Source organism: Sodiomyces alkalinus (assembly GCF_003711515.1).
Source record: "Sodiomyces alkalinus F11 unplaced genomic scaffold SODALscaffold_7, whole genome shotgun sequence".
Lineage (NCBI taxonomy): Eukaryota > Fungi > Ascomycota > Sordariomycetes > Glomerellales > Plectosphaerellaceae > Sodiomyces > Sodiomyces alkalinus.
The window spans coordinates 1,068,392-1,091,328 of record NW_021167085.1 but is presented as its reverse complement, the minus strand read 5'-3'; the positions used below and the strand labels follow the sequence as shown (position 1 = coordinate 1,091,328).

Here is a 22,937-nt window from a genome sequence, read left to right as displayed (position 1 = left end):
AACTGAACACGATATTTCAACAACTTCGGCGGAAAGACCGCGGCCTTGATCAGGATAGGCCTACTTCGCAGCGTATAGGCAGCTTTGTATCAGGGAGGTGCAAGGACATGCGCCGGGATTTAAGGGAAGCAGAAACGCCAATCCAAAAGGAAGTGTAATTTAGCGATTTCCTTTGCCGCCAAGCTCGGAGGACTAAGACGCCATGGATCAAGATGGTGCGTTCCTTTATGAGTGATAATCACCATAGGTCATAACCAGCTCGTGATTATCATGGTTCGGTGGGATTCGTACACGGAGGTCACGCCTGACAGCGAAACGCACATTCGCGTTACTTCGCTGATCGATTGGGAATTAGCCGGTTGGTACCCAGTATATTGGGAGTTTGTGAAGGCGCTATCTATAGTGCAGCAACGGGGTCCTTTAGCGGACTGGTGCGACTATTTGCCGACTGAAGCAATTGGCAGTTTGCGACAGATCTCCTAATAAGTCAGTGGCTTGGGAGAAGAGTAATTCAAGGCATGCCTGTTACCATGGAACTATAGAGGTATGTAAAATAATAAACTTATTATGGATCATGTGTCTTGTTGTTATAATGTTCTTATACAAGTCAAACATGTACTAGGTGGCACTTACGGTGTTTAAAATTGATCCTCGGCCACGATTTCGCGCGCTATAGGAGTTCTTAGGTCAGCTCGCAGAATCTTTGCAGCACCAGCAGAAATTTAGTGAGCTTAAATGCTTTGGCAGGTGCTGCGGACTGCTGACAACCCTGCCCTCTCGGCGCGTAGGGACCCCCTCACTCTCACATTCAGCTTGCCAACAACTAAACACGTAAGTGGAGACCACGGACCTTCACCTGCATCCAGCGAACCCTCACAGCTGTATTTGTCTGCTTTCTCTAAATATCTTTCTGTTTCTCTCCCTGCCGTCTGCGACATTTCTTGTTTATTCCTTCTCGCATCCTCTGCCGGCCAACGAAACTCTCGGTATGGCTGACACGCCGCCTGCGGCCTTCGGGCATGTGCACGTGCTCGAAGCAACACAGGCGCATACGCACACCGCTATCCTACTCCATGGACGAGGCAGCACTGGCCAAGAGTTCGCTGAAGAGCTCGCTGAGACGTTGATGGCCGACGGCAAAACTATCATGCAGGCTCTGCCTGGCTGGAGATGGGTGTTCCCAAGCTCCCGCGAGCTATGGAGCCCAGTCTTCGAAGAAAGCATGCCAGCCTGGTTCGAGGCCTACTCATTAACAGATGTCACGGCGAGGCAAGACCTACAAACGGACGGGATTCGTGAGTCAGTGAAGCATCTTGAAGGAATCTGGGAGGCCGAAGTAGAGCGGTTGGGTGGCCTGGCGTCCAAAGTCGTTCTGGGCGGGATCAGCCAAGGAGGTGCAATCGGTATCTGGACCATGTTGTGCATCAAAAGTAAACGGCCCACGTCGCATCCAGCAGCTTTCATAGGAGCTAGCACTTGGCTCCCATTCGCCGCCGACATCGAGCACGCTCTGAATGGAATCGACGAGGAGTCGGACAACAGAATTGGCAGCGACTTTGTGAGGTCTATGATGATCAGCCAGCACGCAAAAGCTCAGCCACCGATGCCTGTGTTTCTCGGCCATGGCACAGACGATGCTTATGTAGATGTGGAGCTAGGACGTCAAGCGAAAGATGTTCTCTCTCGAGTTGGGTGGACGGTGGATTGGAACGAGTACTCGCGCGCTGATCAGGAGGGTCACTGGCTAAAAGGACCAGAGGAGGTTGACGATATCGCCCTATTCCTCCGAAGTGTAGCGGAGCGATCGTGAATAAAGGTCGGCACGTTCTCACTTATTATACTTATGTGAGTAAAGCGCCTCAGCCACTAATCACCTGCTTCTGAAGCATCCACTGGCAATTAGGCTGCGCTCCATCAACCTCTGTGATGCGGAGTGCAGCAGTATCGTGCCGCTTGACCGTGACCGTGATAGACCCCTTGAATCCACAAATGTCCTTACCAGTCCATATATCATGGACAAGGAGATCCTGCGACTCCTTGCCCTTGAGTCCTGGAATGTCTCCAAAAAAGAACCTCTTATATCCGTCTTATTCTCGAAAGTGTTCAGGTTCAGCACGAATGCATTGCATTCCCTTCACCGAGTTGCCTGCCTAGTAGTTGGCTGGGTGTATATCGTTGCTAATACTATCTCAGAGGCGAGGAATAGCACCTTTCCCATAGACGGGGTCCTGGTTGAAGGCGATCAACTGCTCATTCTTCAGGATAGCGTACAATCTCGTGATACACAGGTCTCTGGAGCGCAAGATGACACACCAGGGCGCATAGAAGCAGAGCGACTTCGCGGCGAGAAGCGGTAAGAAGATCAAGGATATCGCTCTTAAATCCATCAAGGATAAGTTAATCCTAATAGCATACTGTTAAAGGATAAAGGAATTACTAATATGCTTCTATAAAATAATGTAGTTGAACACTGAGTGAGCTATAACACCGAGTGAGCCACCCCATCGCGATAATCCTATTTTTTTAATTTGATTTACATTTTCCCCACTTCATAAAATAGAAACGCCTTATGTCAGGGTCTGTCAGTGGACAGGTAGACGGGGAGCACTCGGGCGAACGGTATCGGGTCTATTTACTACGGATAGGCACTCCTCAAGGTAGGGCAGGCTCTATATATGCGTACTATCTGAGCGCCCAGCACTATTACCGGCCTAAATGCGTAGTCCGAGAACTGCGCGCCCTTCAGCAGCCAAGTATCAGGCAGGCATTTAGGTTTTGAGAGGATGAAGAGGGTTGCCAAAAGCCGGGCTTCTTGAGAATTCTGCCTGCACCTCGACCCTGGCTCGTCCAACTAACTATAACAAAGGCCGCTAACGAAGGCCGCATTAAGTTGAAGGGATACAGTGCAAATTCAAAGTCGCATGGATAAGAGGTGAGATGGGCGAGGTTGAGGTGATCAAAGGTGATGCTTAGTGAGCAAGGGTGATCAAAGCCTGAGCAAAAGCGGCCGTGCTAACTAACCAGGCCTAGGCGCGGGTCTCGTGGGTTTCGTGGCAGACTACCGGGGTAGGGGTATCCGTGACGCTGCGCTACTTAGAGTGTCGGTGAGGGAGGGAGATAGCCCACGTGATGGGGTGGCGGTGTACTTCGACTGTTGACCTCTACCACCTGCTGACTTATAAATCTATAAGAATGCTATGTACCTATATCCGTATGCGTGTGTAGTATACGCGCGCCTAACTAGGTAATAGTCCTGGCCGGCGTAGGGCTAGAAGGTAGAGGAGGCCCTTAGCTTAGATATACCGTAATAATTTAGTTTTAAGATAGGTTAGCACGCAGTTTATTAGTAACTAGGCAGGGGATATAAAAGAGTTATTTATAAGGGCCTTAATACGCCCTAGATTCCACCGGGAACACCAGGGCGTAACACGGGGTACCCTAGTGGTACTATAGTATAAGCTATAGCACCTACGAGGTACGCTATAGATACCTTTAGGGTATACTATAGCTTCCCTAGGGTATAATTAGTGAATACCGGGGACCCCCCCCCCCCCCCCCCCCCCCCCCCCGGGTTCTTATACGTAAAAGCCGAGGATTCTACGTGGTTTACCCGTGGAATACTTAAGTCCCGGGAGCGCGCCCTTTTAGCTTAGAGAAGATATCTTTATTATACCGTATTTTCTATACCTAAAGGTCACCCCTCGAGAAAAGCCTGGCTTATAGGTCCTATAGTACTAGCTGGCCAGGGATTTGCCGGTTAGGTATATTAGGCCTGAATTATACGCCTTTTTTTATCCTAGCCTAAAGCCTAGGGCCGGCCGGAGCGTTTATTCGAATATGCTTAAGACTACTCGTGATACCGGGATACGATCCCCTATACTAACCCTAGTAACACGTTAAAATTTAACACTATAGTCTTCTAACTAAGACTATTAAAATATACCTATATAATCAGGGTCCGTTTATAGGGCGAATACTTAAAGCGTAGAGTTATAGGAGGTATTTTCGATTTTTAGTGATTTTTTAAGTATAAGGGCTATAGTGTTGAGGGTGGAAAACGCGTTGTAAACACGTAGTGGGGTTAAATCTACTCTTCACTTTTAGCGATCTACTATATATCAGATAAAGCAAGCGTAGTCGAAATCGTCATAAAATAGGTCAAAATTAATTAAGGCAATGATATTCAATTATAACTATATCAGACCGTTAGGGAAACGCTGCCACCGTATTTTATATAGTGCAGATTCTGCAAGCGTCTACCCGGATTATACTCTTGGCAATCCGGCCCGTTACGTAACCGAAAAGACTATGGTCTGTTCGACACTGTACGACAATGATTATGTAAGCTAGTTGAGCGGCACAGTTGAGCGGCGCAATGACCGGCGTGGTTGAGCGACAGGATGCCGTCACAACAAGGTACGTACTCTATACACTCGAAGTTACCTATCCGTAGGTACCTTAGGTAAGGTAGAGAGGAGTCTGGTTGCCCCTAGCAACTGAGGTACCCTGGTTTCAACACGGACTTTGCTGATGCCCTAACGAAGACGTCCATCTTCACAACACTCTCACTTGTCTCCTTACCCTGACTACGGCTACCAAATAATTTTCATACTTCGCACTTGGTTCTCCTGATAGCGCGACGGTGAATATCACGCTAGCCGAGACTCAGCGCAATACTCCTCAAAATTCCTGTCCATCTCCACATATTCACCCCTTCTCCTGTCAAGGTTCAACTGGAGAACGGCTGCCCCCCTCGGGCCCTCGCAGAATTCCACAGCCACGCCACGATTTGCATTCTCCCGTCCGTACTAGGACCATCATAAGTTCGACCTCAAATTCTGCAAAAAAATCAAACTTCCGAGACACGATCAGATCCGGTATCATCCGGGCGCTTGAGCCCTTTTGAGTCGGGCTCGACTCGACACCGGGAATTGGTCGAACTTCACAACACAATAGCTGCAGTGAGTAATGCCGGCATAAGGCTTTGGCTAATCTAAGGTCCTCATGTTGGCAACTTCTCTGACGAAAGGACCTGCCAGCTTGTCGCCCATCGAAAGTCAATCTTCCATGGGCCTATTAACCAATCCGCTCCGTACCCGGCAGGGGCGGACGTCAAGACTTCCCCGCTACGAGAAACTCCATAAGGAGCGCCTCTCCGACGATGAGGACTATTATCCCTCCGACGACACGTCAGATGACTCGGATGAGTCCTCACCGAGCAGTGGGGGCTCAAGGAATACATCGTCATCCCGGTCCAGCACCGCCGCCATGCTTCCCAAACGAACCCTCGCTCCGCCTCGCCGACCTGCCAGGATACAATTCTATCGGCTGCCCAACAAGATCGTTCGACTGCTCTGCCTGGGCCTAATAGCATTCATCGCTCTCATGATTACAGTTCTCGTCCGCGCCAGCCTGAACGAGAATCAAAGATTAGCCGAAGGCAGGATCCAAAAAGCACCCGAGCCGCCACCTGTATGGGAGACGTTCCGGTTCCTCACGAGGTACTACGGCGGTATTAGGAGTCTAGTCCCTTTCTCGGAAGTTGTTCCTCAGTATCCCCGCGCTCAGGATGAGCTACCCCTGGACGAGCTCGACTTCAACACTATCATGACTAACTCTTCGGAAGACGGTGTGGACGACGCTGTCAAGAGGGCCTTGCTCGAAAGCAAGCCGTTCCACGAACATCCCCGCTCCATATTCGCGACCCAACGCGAGGACATCCACGAGTGCTTCATGGACCGTCACAACAGGGTCCGTGTCCCGCCTATTCGGTACTACGAGGGCCGGCCCCAGGGTTTCCCCGAGCACATTCTCGGCTCGTACAATCTGCTTGATTTGCCTGAGGACATTTGCTACGAGCGGTACGGTAGATACGGACCCTACGGCTTGGGCTATTCCGTTCGCTCTGGTGGCCTGGGAGTCGGAGAATACGGCGAGATGGAGGGCTCCCAGACCGTCTGGGAGGAGGACGGGAAAGTGAGCTTTGCCAAGGTCGATTGGGCAGACGCCCAACGACGATGTTATCAGGCCAATGCAGCCCGCTATAAGCCCTTGCCAGCAAGGACGCCCTCGACAAGGGGGTTCTATATTGACGACGGAGCCAATAGCGCCGACAGCGCGGCTGCTGTGGACACCACCACTCCCGTTGCGCGGTCGAACTCTTCGGCTCATTCTCAGCGCAAATCTACCGAGGAGGATACAGCCCAGGAAGAGAAGCTCTCTCGCACGGCGGTTGTGATTCGGGCCTGGGACGAATACTCGTTCCGCGAGGAGGACATCATGAACATCCGATCCATCATCTCGGAACTCTCTCTGGCTTCCGGTGGTCGCTACGATGTCCACCTGTTGGTCGAGGTGAAGGACGACGCAAGCAACCCAATCTGGGCCGACCACGAAGCATACCAGAAGCGCATCAAGGACAGTTTCCCGGAGGAATTCCGAGGTCTCGTGACGCTGTGGACGCAAACCCAGATGTTATCCCTCTACCAAGGCATCTACGACCTGTTCAGCATAGGGCCCGACCGACCAGTCCACGGCGCGTACCGCGGGCTGTCCATGGCGATGCAGTACTTCTCGTATCGGCATCCCGAGTATGACTACTACTGGTCCTGGGAGATGGACGCTCGTTACACGGGACATTATTACGATTTATTCTCCAAGCTGGAGAACTGGGCTCGGGAGCAGCCGCGAAAGGGACTCTGGGAACGCAACGCCCGTTACTATATCCCCAGTGTGCATGGCTCATGGGAGGACTTCCGGCAGATGACACGCGTGCAAGTGGAGATGGGACAGGCAGCCCCGGACAACGTTTGGAGCGAGATCCACGGACCCAGACGCGGCGAGGCCCCCAAAATAGAGAAGTCCATCTGGGGACCGGAGCGGCCTAAGAGCGAAGACGACCTGTTTATGACGGAGAACGATCCCGAACCTCCCACAAGCATGGACAAGGACAAGTATCAGTGGGGGGTTGGTGAAGAAGCCGACCTCATCGCACTGAACCCCATCTTCGATCCTGAAGGGACGACCTGGTCCCTCGGCGAGGACATCACGGGGTACAACAACAACAATCGTTCCGAAGCTCTCCCTCCTCGCCGGGCCCACATCATCACAGCCTCTCGCCTCTCCCGCAGGCTCCTCATGACGATGCACCGCGAGACGGCCTACAAGAAACACTTCGCCTTCCCCGAGATGTGGCCCGCCACCACCGCCCTCCACCACGGCTACAAGGCTGTCTTCGCCCCCCACCCGCAGTACCTGGACCGGGAGTGGCCGACCGAGTACTTCGCCCAGGTGCTCAACGGCGGCAAGAACGGCGCCAGCGGCGGCGCGCGCACGTCAGTCTTCGGCCAGCGCGAGCACAACCTCCGCGGCCTCACCTGGTTCTACAACTCGGGCTTCGGCCCCAACCTGTACCGCCGCTGGCTCGGCCTCAAGGTCAACAATGACGGCGGCGAGGAGTTCGAGCTCGTGGAGGACCCCAGCAAGGACGGGAAGACGGTCGGCGGCCTCCGTGGCGGCGAGGGGCGGATGTGCCTGCCCCCCATGCTCATCCATCCCGTTAAGGATGTCGAGCTCCCTGTCGAGGAGGAGGTTAAAAAGGTGGAGATACCCGAGTCGGATCCGAACGCGTGAGTGAAGATGAGGAACATCCAACATGATATTGGTTTTGGCAAAGGCGTACAGGGCGTTGGTGTTTTTATGTTTCCGGATACCACTCATGTGTCGCGGGATATATGCGGGCAGGGGTTAGTTTGGCAATATTTCTCGCCATTATATATCATGCAATGGGCGTAGGACCAGGGTCGCCGTTTACTCGTATAGATAGAGTTGGCTATTGTGTCAATATGCACCTCGTTTAATGTCCCGTTAAAGGTAAAACACAACGTACGGAACGTCATGGACGCTGAAAATAACTCTCTGTTTATTTAAGTCAAGTACTGGCAACAAAGAGAAGCCGTAAACGAAACAAGTGGTAGATAGCGATCTAAGTGCCCGGTTGGATGCCATGGGACAAAGAGTGTACAGTAGGATTTCCCGATGCAAAGACGCCTTTACCATCTCCAGAAAACGAGTACTTGTCCCCTTTTTTTCTTCCCTCGGAGACCGGAATACGCGCGTGCCTATAACGTGTTTTCTGCTGTCGGAAAGAAGACGTAGATAGACGGAACCGATACCAATGCGATCCCAAGCCTGGCGAGCTCACGAAAACGATATAAGGCGCCACCACAGGGAGGGGGGGGCCACAAAAACAGACGATGGCATTTGGGAAGATCCAGAGGAAAAAGATTGCCATCGATGGCTAATGGACTACTCGATTGGATTGTGCTCGGATAACTTGCAAATGACCACCGAACCATTAAGCGAAATGTAGGTTGACATGGCCGGACGGAGCGAGCGTAAGGCTTCATGCGGCTTCATTGGTTGTCTGCGTGGGTATGAATAGTTTACTGGTGACCAGCCTTGCGCAGAGTGGTCGCGAGCCACTCAAGACCCTCATACAAACCATCTCCAGAGGTGGCGCAGGTAGACTGAATGTACTATACGAGGGGAACATGGGTCAGCAGCATATTCGTCGAAGCGGCGAATCGCCTCCGAGGTCGAGGGGGATAAAGAGTGAGCACATACCCAGGCACGTTGTCTCAGGCTGTGAAGGCCGAGCTTATCTGTGATCTCGGCAGCGTTCATGGCGTTCTGTGGTAGGAGGGAGGGAGTTAGCGGAAGAAATATTGACGGTGATGCAGGTCTCGATAAGCAAAGATGCGGGGGTGGCATACCGGAAGATCCTGCTTGTTGGCGAATACCAAGAGAATGGCGTCCCGCAGTTCATCCTCGTTCAGCATGCGCTGAAGCTCCTCACGAGCCTCCACGATACGGTCGCGATCGTTGCTGTCGACGACGAAGATGATACCCTGGGTGTTTTGGAAGTAGTGCCTCCAGAGAGGACGGATCTTGTCCTGACCACCGACATCCCACACGGTGAATTGAATGTTCTTGTACTCGACAGTCTCAACGTTGAAGCCTGGAAGGCCGTATTAGCAAAGCGGTGAACTCGTCACTGCAGGCGACGGCAAGGGGCGGGCGGAGCGGCGTACCGATGGTAGGAATGGTGGTGACGATTTCACCAAGCTTCAGCTTGTAGAGAATTGTAGTCTTGCCAGCAGCATCAAGACCGACCATGAGAATTCTCATCTCCTTCTTCCCCCACAGCTTGTCGAAAAGCTTCGAGAAAGTGAGACCCATGATGGCAATTCGGACGGCAACGACGATCTATTTGATTTTCTGTGGAATTATGTCGACTTGAGAAAGAAAGGCGATTCTGTTCGAAACAATGGTAAGCGCAAAGAACGGGCGGTAGTCGTGATAAATAAAGACGACCTGGCTACGCGTGGTGACGTTGCCCGAGAGCGACAATGATGCCAGGAAAAGAGGACAGATTGGGCTTTTTGGGAGCTAGGACAGAAACGTTGTGCGATCTGAGCGCGAAAGACAACCAGGCAGCAGCATTTCCGAGACGTCTACGAGAGTCAGGCGGCAAAGCTATAATTATGTTTAGATGGGGGAAGACCACTAGGTCGTTCAAAAAGGTAGACGGTGATTGAAAGTGCAGGGGATGGCATGGAATTGAGAATCCTGGGACAGACGCCCCCAAACGACATGCGTAGCACCCGTGACGGTGGAAGACGAGAAGACGAGTAAAGAAAGGGACCGAAGACAAAAGGAGGGGAACATCTCAACTCACATTTCGCAATAAACTCCCTCGGCCTTGATGTACGATAGAGTGTGTCGTGGGATGTCGAGTCGGTGTCGGTGAAGAAAGGGGGGCAAAGTGTCGGGATGGAGATTATTATGATGGGGTAGCGGGTTAGGGGCCAAAGAAGTTCAGAAGAGGTTGGTGCCGTGATTTTCAGGTCAGCAAAGAAAGGAGGGAAGGACATCATGTTTTCAGATTTTGAGTCCCCACTCTTTACTCGCCCCTGCTTGGCATTGGCACCTGTACCTACCACCCTCTTTCCCATGGCTGCTGAGGTACAGCCAATTTACATACATCCAAGGGGACCCGACGGTGTACCTTTATCACGTGCTCAATGTCGGAGTATTGTACTTGTACATGCTTGGGACTGATAATCAGGAAAAGCAGTGGCCCTGTCACTGTCCAAAGACTTGCTTGGTATTGGTAGGCAGCCATTAATTATAAGACCTCGTCGTACGGGTAGGGAAATGCAATAAGGTACCCAGATATCGAATCACGGGGAAACGAAAAGATGTATTTTATCAGTCGCGATTACCGAGTCCAAGTCCAAGTTTATAAGACAGTTGTTCATTAGACTAACCGCGACAAAAGGCAGCAGAGTAGGAGATACAGCCTATGAGTCCACGTTGACTCTTAACATTATGGAAGGTAGAAGAATACTCGAAGCGGGATATTTCCACCTAGGTAAGGTAATTAATTACCTATTTCCCAATAACACGCGAGAGTCCTAGGGAGTAGGTAAGGTATATACAATGCAATGTATATACCATGTAGCACCTGGTATATTTGTAGGAGTAGAGGAGTTCACAAACACCTTGGTGCTGTCTTATCGGACAAGGCTCGAGTATCACACACCGAAGGACGCAATTACCTAGGTAGGTAATGTAGGTAGTATGGATACCTAAGGTAAGGTACGAAGTACGCAGTGAGTGCACAGTGAAAACCACCGTGCTAGTCTGGAAGAGGTACTTGGTAGACCCACATACCCTGTGTAATTTGCGGCTCTCCTCTCAAACCGCAAGTAACGCCAATCCGAATGAACCTTTGATGCAAAGTGTCCAGTCCATACAGGGATCTCTATCGAGAGACTGGACTTGCTGGCCAGGTCAATGCAGGACGTCACGTTACGAATACCACTTTCTAAGGTACCTAGTCAACAGCGAAACTGACAGACACGAACAGACGCCTCGGCCTCCGCGAGTTCGTCAATTAACTCAGCGAGGGCACACAACGTCCTAATCCATCCTATCCCTGACCATGCTCTTCCCCGCGGTCGCCAGCACGCTGCTGCTTGCAGCTGGTCTTTTCCAGTCTGCCGCAGCCCACATCATCCAGCTACCAGCCCACGGCCGAGAGTGCTTTCACGAGAACCTCCGTCGCGATGACAAGATGACCGTCACCTACCAAGTCGGAGACCGGGAATTCGGCAGCTCTGGCAATCTCGACATCGACTTCTGGGTACGGCCGCCGAGAACTATCCCATCCCCCCACCCACAACCAAGGAGCGCAGCCTCTCGCTAACCCAGGTTGCGAACACCTTCCTCTCTGTAGATTCAAAACCCCAAGGGTCAATACGTGACCAACCAAAAGAGTGTCTCCAACGGCGACTTCACCTTCACGGCCAGGAGCGACGGCAAATACACCTACTGCTTCGGAAACGAACACTGGGGCGCCAACAGCAAGGAGGTCCACTTCAATGTTCACGGCGTTGTCTACGTCAACGAGGGAGACCTTCCGGCCGACCCTCTCGAGAAGGAGGGTAAGCTTAAAAAAAACCACCAACCTCTCTGCTATCCCATACCTTCTCGCATCTCCTTGTTTGCTAACGTTGGTTCTTTCCACTCACCTAGTTCGTCAAATGGCTGAATTGCTTGCCCAAGTCAAAGATGAACAATTCTACATCGTCGCCAGAGAGCGCACACATCGAAACACTGCCGAGAGCACCAATGCCCGTGTCAAGTGGTGGAATGTCTTTGTCATTGGTCTCGTCGTTGGCGAGGGCGTGTTCCAGGTCTGGTGGCTGCGTCGGTTCTTCGAGGTTAAGCGAGTCGTATAAGTCAGGCTGGAAGGCTCTGTTCCAGGTCACTCCGCTTGACGTCCAAGTGTTCACTCATTGGCTTTGATGGGGTATGAACATAACGGCGCAAATTGGTGGATTGGGGGCATTTGCAATCCGGATACAGCAAAAGCGAGGCGAAAGAGGCTAGGTGTGGGAATTGTGTGTGTAGATGGGAAACATTGCATGTTGTTCCAAGAGATTCCGCCCCGGCATGCATCCTTTTATTCAGGTGTTGGACGCCCAGGTTATTGAGAATATTCCAACGCCGACAACAAATCACTAAATGAGCATTACACGTTGCACCAATAGTCCCATACATCACTCAGCGATTGTCCTGCCGGGCAGATATGCCGTCTAAAGAGGGAGTCAGCTCTAAGTAAAACAATTGAGAGCATTTCGAAGTGTTTCTAATTCTCATTATACAGTCTACATTGAGTGGTAGGTATTTCAACATCGTATAAACAACAATACACAAACAAGTGGTATACATAAACCGGACTGATAAGTCTGTGCAATTTCCCGTCGCCCTAATCCCGCGAAACGCCCCGAAATCGCAAATCACCACGCAAACCTTGGCCAGCAAAAACTAAGACGCTTCCTCCGCCGCGGACTCAGCTGATGGAGCCGTCGCCGGTCCCGCAGATGTGACTACCAGGCCCGAACCATCCTCTTTGATGCTCACCACTGCAGTCTCGCCCATCTTCAAATCGCCTTGAATAATCTTGTCAGCGAGGCCGTTCCCAATCTCGTTCGTGATGAGGCGGTTCAGCGGCCGCGCGCCGAACCGAGGGTCATAGCCCCTCTCTGCGAGCCAGTCACGGACGTCGTTTGGCACCTGCAGCGTGATCCTGCGGTCCTCAAGTCGAGACTGGAGCTCCCGTAGCCGGATGTCGACGATGTCACGGATCGCATCCAGCGCGAGACGCTTGAAAATGATAAACGAATCGATGCGGTTCAGGAATTCCGGTGGGTATGCGGACGACACGATATCCATGACAGCCTTGCGGACGTCGGGGCCGACGTCGCCGTCTTCTGTTTCGGTGTACGGAACACTGGGGTTGGCGCCAACAAGGATGTCAGCACCGAGATTCGAGGTAAGAACAATGATGGTGTTTCTGAAGTCGACCTTATGACCCTGCGCGTCCGTAAGGTACCCCTCGTCCAGCACCTGAAGGAGCAAAGCCGAGATGTCGCGGTGGGCCTTCTCAAACTCGTCGAACAGAAGAACGGCGTACGGCTTCCGGCGCACGGCTTCGGTCAGCTGGCCCGCATCCTCGTAGCCGACGTAGCCTGATGGGGCACCGATGAGGCGAGAGATGGTGTGTTTCTCCTGGAACTCCGACATGTCGAATCTTACAACGGCCGACTCGGTAGAGAAGAGGAATCCGGCCAACTTCTTGCACAGCTCAGTCTTGCCCACGCCCGTTGGTCCCAAGAAGAAGAAAGATGCAAGGGGCCGGTTGTCGCCGGACAAGCCAGCCCGCTGCAGACGGACGGCGTTGGAGACGGCTCTGATCGCCTCATCCTGACCGCGAACGGACTCGCGCAGGGTGTCTTCCATGTGGACTAGCTTCTCGATGTGGCCGGAGGTAAGTTTCGAAACCGGGATACCGGTGATGCGTGAAACAACTGCTGCAATGTCGTCCGCTGTGACGGCGTCGTGAATTAAGGTGCCTTCGTTCTGCTGCCCGTCTTTCGGGATTTTCTGCTCTAGCATTGGGATGACGCTGTATCGTAGCTCGCCGGCTCGTCCAAAATTACCCTCGCGCTGGGCCATCTCGAGTTGAACCCTGGCCTTGTCGAGTTCTTCCTGCGCTCTCTTGACAGCGTCAATCTCAGCGCGTTCCTTCTCCCACCGAACGTTCAGCTCGGCAATCTCGTCTTGAAGCTTTTTCAGATCCCCCTCGAGCTTCTCTCTCCTCTCCCGGCTAGCAACGTCCTTTTCTTTGCGTAAGCTTTCCAGCTCGATCTGAATTGTCATAATCTTCTGGTCTAACGCCATGATGTCTTCGGGTTTGGACTCGTGCTGAAGCTTAAGATGGCTAGCAGCTTCGTCCATCAGGTCGATCGCTTTGTCTGGTAGAAATCTGTCTGTGACGTATCTGTTCGAGTAGGTGGCAGCGGCGACTAGAGCACCATCGGTGATTCGGACACCGTGGTGCACTTCATACTTGTCTTTGATCCCACGTAGGATGCTGATGGTATCCTGAACGGTCGGCTCGTTGACCATAATGGGTTGGAAACGTCTCGCAAGTGCGACGTCCTTTTCGATTTGTCGATATTCGGTAAGCGTGGTGGCGCCACAGCATTGGAGCTCACCACGCGCGAGGGCTGGCTTCAGAAGGTTGGAGGCATCAATCGAGCCTTCGGCCTTGCCGAGGCCGAGCAAGACGTGCAATTCATCAATAAAAAGGATGACTTGTCCTCCGGCCTTCTGGACTTCCTCCAGGACCTTTTTCAACCGTTCCTCGAAATCGCCGCGAAACTTTGCTCCCGCGATGAGTGACCCAAGATCGAGGGAGATGACCCGTTTGTTCTTGATGCTCTCAGGAACATCACCTCTTATTATCCTGAGAGCAAGTCCCTCGAGGATAGCCGTCTTGCCAGTGCCGGCATTTCCGATGAGGACAGGGTTATTCTTGGTCCGACGTGAGAGGATCTGAATAGTACGCTGAATTTCCGAATCTCGCCCAATGACCGGATCGAGTTTACCCTCTCTCGCCCTGGCCGTCAGGTCGATGCCGTACTGCTCTAGTGCTGGTTTCTCGGGCTCTCCTCCCAAGTTCATACGATGGGTACCCCCGGGTGGATGAGGGCCGCGGCCATTTGCGTAATTCCTTACGGCTACAATGGGTAGAAGGGGAGCGATCCTTAATGTAGCTGTCTCGGTGAGAATGGCTCTTGAAAGAGGCCGCAGAGACCTCGAGTGTGGGCCAGCAAGCCGTCTGGCAGATGAAATAAGGTGTCTCCTAGCTTGCATGATGTTGCTCCGGTTCGGAGAAAAGGACGTAAATAGTGAAAGACTTCCACCATAACAGAGTCCAAGTGAGTGTACAGAAGAGGAAATTACCAACTTGGGGCTTTAGATAGAAAACATCAATTAATTAATGGGCTCCGTCGAGCTCGTCTCGTGATGTCAGAAACGTCCAATCTCCTATGAGCGTTTTCATAGCAGCTTCTGGTAGCTTCGGGGAAGCTCTGACCGGCGGCGAGACCGGGCTACTTTAGTCGGGCGAAGATCCACAGAATGTTCTTCACTCTTATCTTATCTACGTGCCACAGAAAAATTCCCCAATTGTGGCTGACGCCCGGCTCGGATATTCTAGTAGGCCGAAAGGTTTTTTTGCGCCCCACACAACGTGGCTAGTGACTGAGGGTTTTCGCTAGTGGGCACACACAAGAATTGATCCAGCCTTCTCAGAAATCCGACCGCAAATAACATCCAAGGCCGACGGACAACCGCAACCCTCCACCTCCCCCTTTCAACACCCTCGAGACGAAAGGACGACGCGATCGCAAAAATGTCGGCGAAGGCGGAATCCACCACCAAGAAGTTCGGCTCGGGCACCCGGGAGGTCCTTGCCAATTCCGAGAAGGCGCAGAAGTGGTACCCTGCCGACGATGAGTCCCAGCCCAAGAAGGTGAGTGTGGTTGGCGATAGTTCGACAGTGGTTGAGAGCAATGGACGGGACTTTTTTTTTTCGTGGGTGATTTTTACGGCGTGATACAGTGGCTGTCACGTCGTGGGAAGGCGATTATTGCTGGCTTCAATCCGAGTCCCACTGGATATATTATCCTAGAAGTCCCGATCAACACGGTTGCATGGGTAGCGCAATGCGCAGCTTCCTCGACATGGGACTGGGAACGAGCTAGGAAAACTTAGGGGGAACGGAGAGATGCATACTGGCCGGGAATCTCCATCATCATGCGGTCGCAGCAACAGATTCCGCTAACTGGGTTCTTCCAACAGGTCCGCAAGGCCATCCGCCCTTGGGCCCCCCGTCAGAGCCTCCAGCCCGGTACCGTCCTCATCCTGCTCGCCGGTCGCTTCCGCGGCAAGCGTGTCGTTCTCCTGAAGACCCTCGAGCAGGGTGTCCTCCTCGTTACCGGCCCCTTCAAGATTAACGGCGTTCCCCTGCGCCGGATTAACTCCCGTTACGTCATTGCCACCTCCCTCAAGGTTGACATCTCCGGCGTTGATGAGAAGAAGATCGAGGAGGTGTCCCAACCCAAGTACTTCACCGCCGAGAAGACCAAGGAGAAGGCCGGCGAGGAGGCTTTCTTCAAGCAGGGAGAGGCCCCCAAGGTACGAACGACCTCATCCCTAGGTTCTACGGAGGAAGTGTTTTCGCCGCGTATCGAGTAAAAGCGGACGCTCTTTGAAGAACGAACGGATGACTGACATTGATATACGCACTGCAGAAGAAGGAGGTCAGCAGCAGCCGCGCCGCCGACCAGAAGGCCATCGACAAGGCCCTCCTTGCCAACATCAAGAAGGTCGATATGCTCGCCGCCTATCTGGCAACTTCCTTCAGCCTCCGCAAGGGAGACAAGCCGCACGAGATGAAGTGGTAAATCTGTTTTGTCACGGAAATGAGAGCGGATATCTCGGATGGCCTGGTTGAAGGGGGTTGGATGTGTGTATGCGTGCGCACAACCCGTACCTCTGCCAAGGGAATAAAAAAGGCGGGGGTAAGGGAACAGTGTCAAGAGCGGGACATGAAGAACTGGGCTTTCAGGGCAGGGCTGGTTTTGCCAATTGCATTTGAAACTCGACGGCATCGGTCGGTCATTTGGCGTCTGTAATGAGGTTCTTCACAAATCAACAAGGAAGGTGACAATCCGGTTTCCCGGGTTGATGGCATCAAAAAGAAGAAAAAAAAAAGAGCAACATGATTAAACTGAACGACGACATGTATTGGTCCAACTTGAGGCCTTTGGAAATGGGACTTCCAGGTGGATGATGTGTCTCTGGATGAAGTGCGCTTGCCCAGTCGGTCGGTAGCTTTGATCTGTTGCACATCTCCACAGTAACGGAGCCTGCAGGCCACACTTCATGATGTCTTAGTGTCTAGAGTTCGTTTTCGGGGAGACTTCTATGCAACAACAGTCCCCTCTCTTCAATGCTAGTTCTACAGGAACTATTCGATAGGAATGTCCATTGAGACTCCATATGCCACTGTCTCTAGACCATCTCTTCTACATTCGCACACCCAATCAATTATGCCTCCCGATCGGCCCAGCTCTGGATCATGCCGGCTGGCGTAGCCTCATAATGTCGAAGGCTAACCTTTCCGGTAGCCTCATCAAGGTGAGTGTTGGCCTGAACGAAGACCTTGCGTGGCTGCTTGTTCTGCAGGACAACGTTGCGCACCTTGGTGCCCCAGAAATCCATGTCAACGTTGGTCATGGCCTTGTAGAATTCGGTGCCTGCTTCTACATCGGCAGTTGATTTATAGATATGGATCTTCTGGAGGTACTTGCCCACGGCTACAGAGCAGGAAGGTATCGGGTTAGCTATCTGAACTCACAAAGCAGAGAAGGTGGGCAGGGAAAAACCTGGGGCAACTTTACCATCACGGCCTGTGGTCAAAATCTTTGACCGGTCCAACTTGATCTGCAGGTCAGACAAGTCGTCATTCTTGTAGTCCAGCACGCAGAAGTCGTCGCCAGCCTGGAGGAAGCACTGGAGGATGGAGAACCGGGCTTGAGAATGAGCCTGGCCCCATTTCTGGCTCTTGGGATCCCACATCTCCAGCGCCACAAGACCGGCACGAGCCATTTGAAGGTACGCGGCATATAGTACATTGCCGGCCTCGTTACTCATGTCGGTGCTGCCGTCCCCAAAGCCGAAGATCTTGAGCACGGGAAATTCACAACTCAGGTACATGGCGACCAGCTCTGCGCGGCACTCCTCGTACGAGGCGGCAAGGCTTCCAAAGACGGAACCCCATGTCTGGCCCGGCTTATACCATGTGGTCACGGGCTTGTCTGTTAGGGGGTTAATTGGCGGGTTCTCCTTATCAAAGTTGTAGACGCCAGGAGACGTCTCCTGGAGAAGTTTGCCGCATCCATGGCCAGTCAACTCGTGCAGGCCGACTTGCACTTCGAAGGCAGGGTCTCTATACTTCTGGTACAGCTCCAAGTCGGCTTCCGAGATGAAGGGTACCTTCTCGTTGGCCGCCTTGGCGCTGAGTACGTTGCCAAGCGAGACGTTCTTGAAACCCTCGGTTTGCCGGATGTCGTCGTAATTGGGAATGTTGATTCCCGCGGGAATTCCAGAACCGGCGAATGTAAGTACCTCGAGTGATGTAAAGTCGGGAGACAGGAACTTGTCTTTCTCGAAATCTTTGCTCCAAGGAAGAAGAGGAATGAGAGATGGAGCAGAGTTGACGAGCTCGCCGAAAGCCCGAGTCCGTTCCAGGTTGACCATGGCAGCAAACCCTTCCCACTCGCCTCGGATGCCGGCCGGGTCTCGATATGTTTCGATGAATCCGATGTTCGATTCCACCATGGGCCCCTTGTCTCGGATCCAGTATCTCTGGCTGTCCTTGAATGTGAGCAGGGATCCGTCGTGGAACGACTTGGCACATGCCTTGTGCATAGAGGTCTGGGTATCATTGTCGCTGTTTTCGCGAGCTTTCGCGATATAACTAGCGATGTTCTTCATCTCAGCGGCATAGTCGCCGTAGACGAGCCTGATCGTCTTGCCCTTGAGCGCGCCATCATCAATGGTAAATTCGGTGTCTTTGCCAATATCTCCGCCTTCGGGGGGTACGCTAGTGATGGCCGAGGCGATGAGAATCTCATAGACGCCGTTCTGGGTCTTGTGCAACCTGGTGTTCTCAGGCAATAGGCCCTTCTGCTCCATCCAACTCGACACAGCCTCAATCTCGGACTGCGTGATGTCCGGCGAGCCAGGGTAATACGTCGTCATGTGGCCGTTGTCCGGGTATCCGAGATGCAACAAGCCAGGCTTATCGGCGCTGAAGATAGCACCCTTGGTCGCTTCGTAGAAGCGTTGGGCGTCAGCGCTCGTTTTGGCGAGCGCAGCGAATGTGCTTTCATCACATCTTGGGATGAACTTGGAATCGCCGAAGCTCTTGTAGTTGCCACTGTTACCGAGGAATTGAGCGGCGTACTCTAGGAATTGCGAGAGTTGCGTCTCGTCAATTCCGGCCTTTTTAGCAAGACCATCCCAGTCACCGCCCGAGGCCTTGTGCAGGCTGATGATGAAGTCGTAGATGTCCTCAGACTCAGGTGAGACCTGGCGGAGCACGATACGATTGCCCGCAAGTGAGGCCCTAGGGAATGAATATCCTATGTTAGCGACCTGCTACGCCGGGCGGAGCCAGGATAGAGACATTGTCACCTAAGCTGGGCGACTCGGATCCTTACCTGCTGATGAAATGCGCATATCGCTTCTGCTTATCCGTCAAAGCCTCAAAATGCTTCTCAATCTCGAGGCGCACGACAGTAGGCGGGGCATCGGCCAGGTACTGTGCGAGTTCCTGAGAGTTCATAGTGGCATACGTCTGCAGCTGCAGTGGTACGTTCCGGCTGCTTCGGAAGGGGGTAAAGGGGGTATGCACCGTGTGCTGGGTGAGTCTGAGAGGGTTTAGAAGGGCTGGCGACGTTCTCGATTTCAAGCTAAACGCTCGTATGGAGGGTGACAGCCGGGCAGCAAAGATTGGAGACCACATGGCAGCCTGCCTTGGACGGAAGGAGGAGGTTACAGTTAAGGCGGTTGCAAACCAACTTTGGAACTCGACCAACTCATTGGCTCTTTCCTCCGTCTCGATGGATCTTTCCCTGCAGCAAATTCTTACGATGTACGGATACGGATAGTGGTAAGGTACAGAGTACGAAGTACAAAAAGGAGCGACGAGGTATCCGTACACGCTTATTCCTCAGGCAGCCAGTTAGAGGAGGCTAACCCGAGCCTAAGCGGCATGGGGCGATGAGGGGTAATCACTAGCCATACTATTTATTTTGGCCTAATTGTCTGGCTGCTTTTTCGTCTATAATACACCTTGCATACTTGCCTACTTGCCTACCTAGGGACCGGGACCTAGCAGAAGCGCAACAGATGTTTTCAGTCGATGAGCAGGGGCCTTTATGAGCTACGAAATGCAGAGAATCGCTGAGCGGGATCATGTATCTCTGTACGGAAGTACATGCCACCATGCACACGATCTCCTATCAGCGCCCGTTGTTGGGCTGGTACGATACTACCTACATCAAGCCACATCGCGGGGATAATCAATGCCACCGGATTTTTAGGGGGCGTTAAAAACAGAACTTGTTTTGTCCCATGAATCGCAACACAAATCAGCAATTGCAAAGATCTGACGACACAGGGGCCAATGTCTCGACCTCTGGGACTTCCGTGCTCTATCGCGTTTATCTTCAGTCCCACCTCTTCAACCTCGAGTGATCTCGAGGGACTGGTTCACTGCCCTCCGACTATAACGGCGGTATGTCCCACGCCCCATGTCCCATCTGCAAGGCTCGCCAGCGGGAGGATCACCGATGCATATTGGCCTTAATAGGGGAGGCCGATGGAGGAGGAAATTCTATGCTGCTGACCGCTCCATGGCGTACCTATGATACATGCCCCGCCCTGTTAGCATCCACAAAGTATCTTCTTGTCTTATTCTCCAGTTCTTGCCGCGCACTCCGTAAGGCGGGGCATGCACAGTTCGGCAGGCAACTGACTCAACCCCTACCTGTCTACGATATGCAGTCTGTCTGTTTTCACCACATCTTCGTTTCCCTTGCTGCTCGCTGGACCCGACCCCTTACTCAACACCACCCTTTACCGCTGTCCCTCGCGGCACTTGGTGTGCTTCAGACGGAGCTTTACCTTGGTCTACTACGCGAGCACACTTCCCATGACCCCCATGAACTTGAAAAGCAGTATGCGTATGGGGTACGCGCAGTGGTGGTGGGCTATAGGCGGCGATGGGGGTTGCTACCTTGAAAGTCCAATGCCCGGGCGGGATCCGTTTCCGAAAGCCGGTTCTGTCGCATGAGGCACTGTGTGCATTTGGCCGAGATATGGACTGTGACCCGGCCTTTGCCAACGGCGGGTGACGAGTCTCAGCCGATGCACATATGTGTCCTGCAACTTGCAGTGTGCGGAGTGCAGAACGCCCAAAACGTATATGCCCTTTCATCGGCTTCGACTTGGACAGGGCATGTCATAGGCGGGATTTATGTTCACAGTCCCGTGACCACCTCGGGCATTTTAAGATGCTTGGTATTGTCTCGGCAGTCCCCTAGGCCTGGCTGGTGAATTGAATCTTAACGCGCTGTAGCCTGGTCCCGTCAGTGGGTCTCGAATCCTCGATACACAATTGTCACCACGAAGTACGTTGTAAATCCTCAGGTCTGCTTGGTTTCGACGAAGCGGTACTTTAAAATTCGCGACTTAAGTGAGGACCCATGGAAAGCAATGGTGTGAGGGTACAAATGAGAACATGCATCGGGAAATATGGAGGTGAATGCTAGGTACCTACACGGATAGCTGCACGAGGAGTCTCCCTTCCTCGCAACAAGGGATGTTGATTCCTCTATAGGTGGAGGCCTCCTTTCAGCCCCCCTTTCCGAGGCCATAACCGAAATAACGCAGAGCTTACATACTCCTAGTCGTAGCGCTTTATCACAGCCATGCCTCGGTAGAGAGAAGTGATACCTCCGAAAGGCCCTTATTCCCCTTCATATTCCTATTCTATGCCGAGGCTTCTTTGGTCACGAAGACGGTTCTCGTTGTCAGGCTGTTGCTTCGAGTATGCTCTGGATGCGCGATCTTGACTTGATGGCAGTAGAACTCCCCAATGTTGATGCAGCTACCTAGGTAGGCAGATCAGGTAACTTTTGACAGGGTACGTTGCCGACACCCAAGACTTTCCGTTAAGGTAGGGCACGGGTTAGGTAGTGACCCTGACAGCCACACAAGCCACTTCAGTACCAAGGAAATCGGATGGCGCGAGGTTGGTCGAGAACAGAAAAATAGAAAACAGCCGCCCGCCAGTTCAACAAACAGGCGCCAGTAGGCGTTTTAGTTTCATGAGCCTTGCATACCGATACAATAATTATATGATATGTGATTGCGGCATATCGGAGATGGGGCAAGTTGCCAAGGCCAATCCAACCGACGCCAGGCAAACCGGACATACCTAGACCATAAAATGATCTTTGGTTATGACATGTCCACATCGTCACAGGTCCGGGTCCTGACGGAACAGGGAAGTCTCGCGTCTATTTTCTTGCTCCTGGCTCGTCGACGGATACAACTGCAGCATGTACCTCGTGCTAAAAAGTCCACTGAATGATGTAATGGGGTTTTTTTTTGGATCAATCAAAGGCCGCATTCCGTATCCAGAACGTAACTGCCTTATTAGGTACCTATCCATGTATTAGTAATTATCTTAGTACTCCGTTCTCTGTAATTTGACAATTGGTAAAACGAGGTGACGAGAAAACCAACTTTTCGAGGCAAAGCCACCAGAGAGAATTCCATCGCGAGAATACTAGATACTTTCTGTAACTACGAGGTTTACAACGTATTCCGTACTTCGTTATAATTGCGCTGGCCAATGACTGGCGGTCAGAGCCCCTAGGATGGGGGAAGGGGGTCTATGCAAATCCTCAAGGGGTCCATCGGGCTTTCGTGGAGGTCAGTATACCCCCACGCTACTGGGGTCCAGATCATCCCTGTAGCCTGCCTGGTGCTCTTCGTGTCTGGAGTGAAATTTCCATCCTATTCGCACTGTGTAATCCGGAAACCACCCCGGGCTGCCGGGTGGTGATTTTCCTTGCATTCCATTGGCGAATGGTAATCTTAGTGATTGCCGACCAATGCCCCGGATCGGCGAAAATTGCCCCGGAACAGTGAGACTTCGCACTCCCCCACCATTTGAGGCTTCATCGTTGTACCCTCCATGTCTTTCTCTTTTCCCTTGCATCCCTGCACCCCTGTCGTTCGTCCGCCCTTCTGGGCTACCCCCATACCTTGCTCCCACGCGATCCCGGCAGCCACCGAGGGGCCAGGGCAATGGCACTGGGAACATATGAAGCCCGACCTAGGCCTAGCACGAAGGGCTACTGCGCTTATCCCGCCCC

General features: G+C 52.6%; 9 protein-coding genes across 9 annotated transcripts; 5 read left to right on the top strand and 4 right to left on the bottom strand.

The window, feature by feature from the left end:
* Window positions 1–202: 202 nt before the first annotated feature.
* Window positions 203–2,325, top strand: SODALDRAFT_361068 (alpha/beta-hydrolase; the record flags this gene model as incomplete). The annotated part of the gene is made up of 6 exons (XM_028614333.1): window positions 203–215; window positions 248–384; window positions 748–835; window positions 867–1,806; window positions 1,904–2,047; window positions 2,262–2,325. The coding sequence occupies 6 exons, from the start codon at window positions 203–205 to the stop codon at window positions 2,323–2,325; spliced, it is 1,386 nt and encodes a 461-aa protein (XP_028465169.1).
* A 2,050-nt stretch (window positions 2,326–4,375) lies between these two features.
* SODALDRAFT_351663 (hypothetical protein) lies at window positions 4,376–7,806 on the top strand (the record flags this gene model as incomplete). The annotated part of the gene is made up of 2 exons (XM_028613552.1): window positions 4,376–4,416; window positions 5,040–7,806. 2 exons carry the CDS (start codon window positions 4,376–4,378, stop codon window positions 7,630–7,632), a joined length of 2,634 nt encoding a protein of 877 aa, XP_028465168.1. The 3' UTR covers window positions 7,633–7,806.
* A 333-nt stretch (window positions 7,807–8,139) lies between these two features.
* SODALDRAFT_334453 (ADP-ribosylation factor 1) lies at window positions 8,140–9,709 on the bottom strand. The gene is made up of 4 exons (XM_028612216.1): window positions 9,093–9,709; window positions 8,775–9,019; window positions 8,626–8,691; window positions 8,140–8,537 (listed from the first exon to the last, which is right to left on the bottom strand). The coding sequence occupies exons 1-4, from the start codon at window positions 9,238–9,240 to the stop codon at window positions 8,445–8,447; spliced, it is 552 nt and encodes a 183-aa protein (XP_028465167.1). The 5' UTR covers window positions 9,241–9,709; the 3' UTR covers window positions 8,140–8,444.
* Window positions 9,710–10,789: 1,080 nt separating this feature from the next.
* SODALDRAFT_334450 (endosomal protein P24B) lies at window positions 10,790–12,174 on the top strand. The gene is made up of 3 exons (XM_028612215.1): window positions 10,790–11,209; window positions 11,303–11,510; window positions 11,602–12,174. Exons 1-3 carry the CDS (start codon window positions 11,009–11,011, stop codon window positions 11,805–11,807), a joined length of 615 nt encoding a protein of 204 aa, XP_028465166.1. The 5' UTR covers window positions 10,790–11,008; the 3' UTR covers window positions 11,808–12,174.
* Window positions 12,175–12,217: 43 nt separating this feature from the next.
* SODALDRAFT_334449 (heat shock protein) lies at window positions 12,218–14,966 on the bottom strand. The gene has a single exon (XM_028612214.1). It carries the CDS (start codon window positions 14,788–14,790, stop codon window positions 12,397–12,399), a length of 2,394 nt encoding a protein of 797 aa, XP_028465165.1. The 5' UTR covers window positions 14,791–14,966; the 3' UTR covers window positions 12,218–12,396.
* SODALDRAFT_361063 (hypothetical protein) lies at window positions 14,918–16,385 on the top strand (the record flags this gene model as incomplete). The annotated part of the gene is made up of 5 exons (XM_028614332.1): window positions 14,918–14,940; window positions 15,223–15,451; window positions 15,562–15,627; window positions 15,694–16,116; window positions 16,233–16,385. The coding sequence occupies 5 exons, from the start codon at window positions 14,918–14,920 to the stop codon at window positions 16,383–16,385; spliced, it is 894 nt and encodes a 297-aa protein (XP_028465164.1).
* Window positions 16,386–16,811: 426 nt separating this feature from the next.
* SODALDRAFT_194924 (dipeptidyl-peptidase) lies at window positions 16,812–19,647 on the bottom strand. Its single transcript, XM_028607159.1, has 3 exons — window positions 19,209–19,647; window positions 17,370–19,114; window positions 16,812–17,300 (listed from the first exon to the last, which is right to left on the bottom strand). The coding sequence occupies exons 1-3, from the start codon at window positions 19,511–19,513 to the stop codon at window positions 17,032–17,034; spliced, it is 2,319 nt and encodes a 772-aa protein (XP_028465163.1). The 5' UTR covers window positions 19,514–19,647; the 3' UTR covers window positions 16,812–17,031.
* A 220-nt stretch (window positions 19,648–19,867) lies between these two features.
* Window positions 19,868–20,830, top strand: SODALDRAFT_334446 (hypothetical protein). Its single transcript, XM_028612213.1, has one exon. The coding sequence runs from the start codon at window positions 20,290–20,292 to the stop codon at window positions 20,791–20,793; it is 504 nt and encodes a 167-aa protein (XP_028465162.1). The 5' UTR covers window positions 19,868–20,289; the 3' UTR covers window positions 20,794–20,830.
* Window positions 20,831–21,543: 713 nt separating this feature from the next.
* Window positions 21,544–22,743, bottom strand: SODALDRAFT_361059 (hypothetical protein; the record flags this gene model as incomplete). The annotated part of the gene is made up of 7 exons (XM_028614331.1): window positions 21,544–21,661; window positions 21,784–22,008; window positions 22,038–22,127; window positions 22,271–22,301; window positions 22,417–22,480; window positions 22,508–22,556; window positions 22,721–22,743. The coding sequence occupies 7 exons, from the start codon at window positions 22,741–22,743 to the stop codon at window positions 21,544–21,546; spliced, it is 600 nt and encodes a 199-aa protein (XP_028465161.1).
* Between the last annotated feature and the right edge of the window lie 194 nt (window positions 22,744–22,937).

What these genes read in the sequence shown, in the direction of transcription:
- SODALDRAFT_194924 (XM_028607159.1), bottom strand. Translation starts at nt 19,513, where the DNA reads ATGTGGTCTCCAATCTTTGCTGCCCGGCTGTCACCCTCCATACGAGCG. An exon ending in TATGCGCATTTCATCAGCAG is followed by an intron (nt 19,115 to 19,208) that starts GTAAGGATCCGA and finishes TTCATTCCCTAG; the next exon opens with GGCCTCACTTGCGGGCAATC. An exon ending in TGATGGTAAAGTTGCCCCAG is followed by an intron (nt 17,301 to 17,369) that starts GTTTTTCCCTGC and finishes CCTGCTCTGTAG; the next exon opens with CCGTGGGCAAGTACCTCCAG.
- SODALDRAFT_334450 (XM_028612215.1), top strand. Translation starts at nt 11,009, where the DNA reads ATGCTCTTCCCCGCGGTCGCCAGCACGCTGCTGCTTGCAGCTGGTCTT. An exon ending in ATCTCGACATCGACTTCTGG is followed by an intron (nt 11,210 to 11,302) that starts GTACGGCCGCCG and finishes TCCTCTCTGTAG; the next exon opens with ATTCAAAACCCCAAGGGTCA. An exon ending in CGACCCTCTCGAGAAGGAGG is followed by an intron (nt 11,511 to 11,601) that starts GTAAGCTTAAAA and finishes CCACTCACCTAG; the next exon opens with TTCGTCAAATGGCTGAATTG.
- SODALDRAFT_334449 (XM_028612214.1), bottom strand. Translation starts at nt 14,790, where the DNA reads ATGCAAGCTAGGAGACACCTTATTTCATCTGCCAGACGGCTTGCTGGC.
- SODALDRAFT_334446 (XM_028612213.1), top strand. Translation starts at nt 20,290, where the DNA reads ATGTCCCACGCCCCATGTCCCATCTGCAAGGCTCGCCAGCGGGAGGAT.
- SODALDRAFT_334453 (XM_028612216.1), bottom strand. Translation starts at nt 9,240, where the DNA reads ATGGGTCTCACTTTCTCGAAGCTTTTCGACAAGCTGTGGGGGAAGAAG. An exon ending in CACCACCATTCCTACCATCG is followed by an intron (nt 9,020 to 9,092) that starts GTACGCCGCTCC and finishes ACGGCCTTCCAG; the next exon opens with GCTTCAACGTTGAGACTGTC. An exon ending in GCCTGAGACAACGTGCCTGG is followed by an intron (nt 8,538 to 8,625) that starts GTATGTGCTCAC and finishes CCCCTCGTATAG; the next exon opens with TACATTCAGTCTACCTGCGC.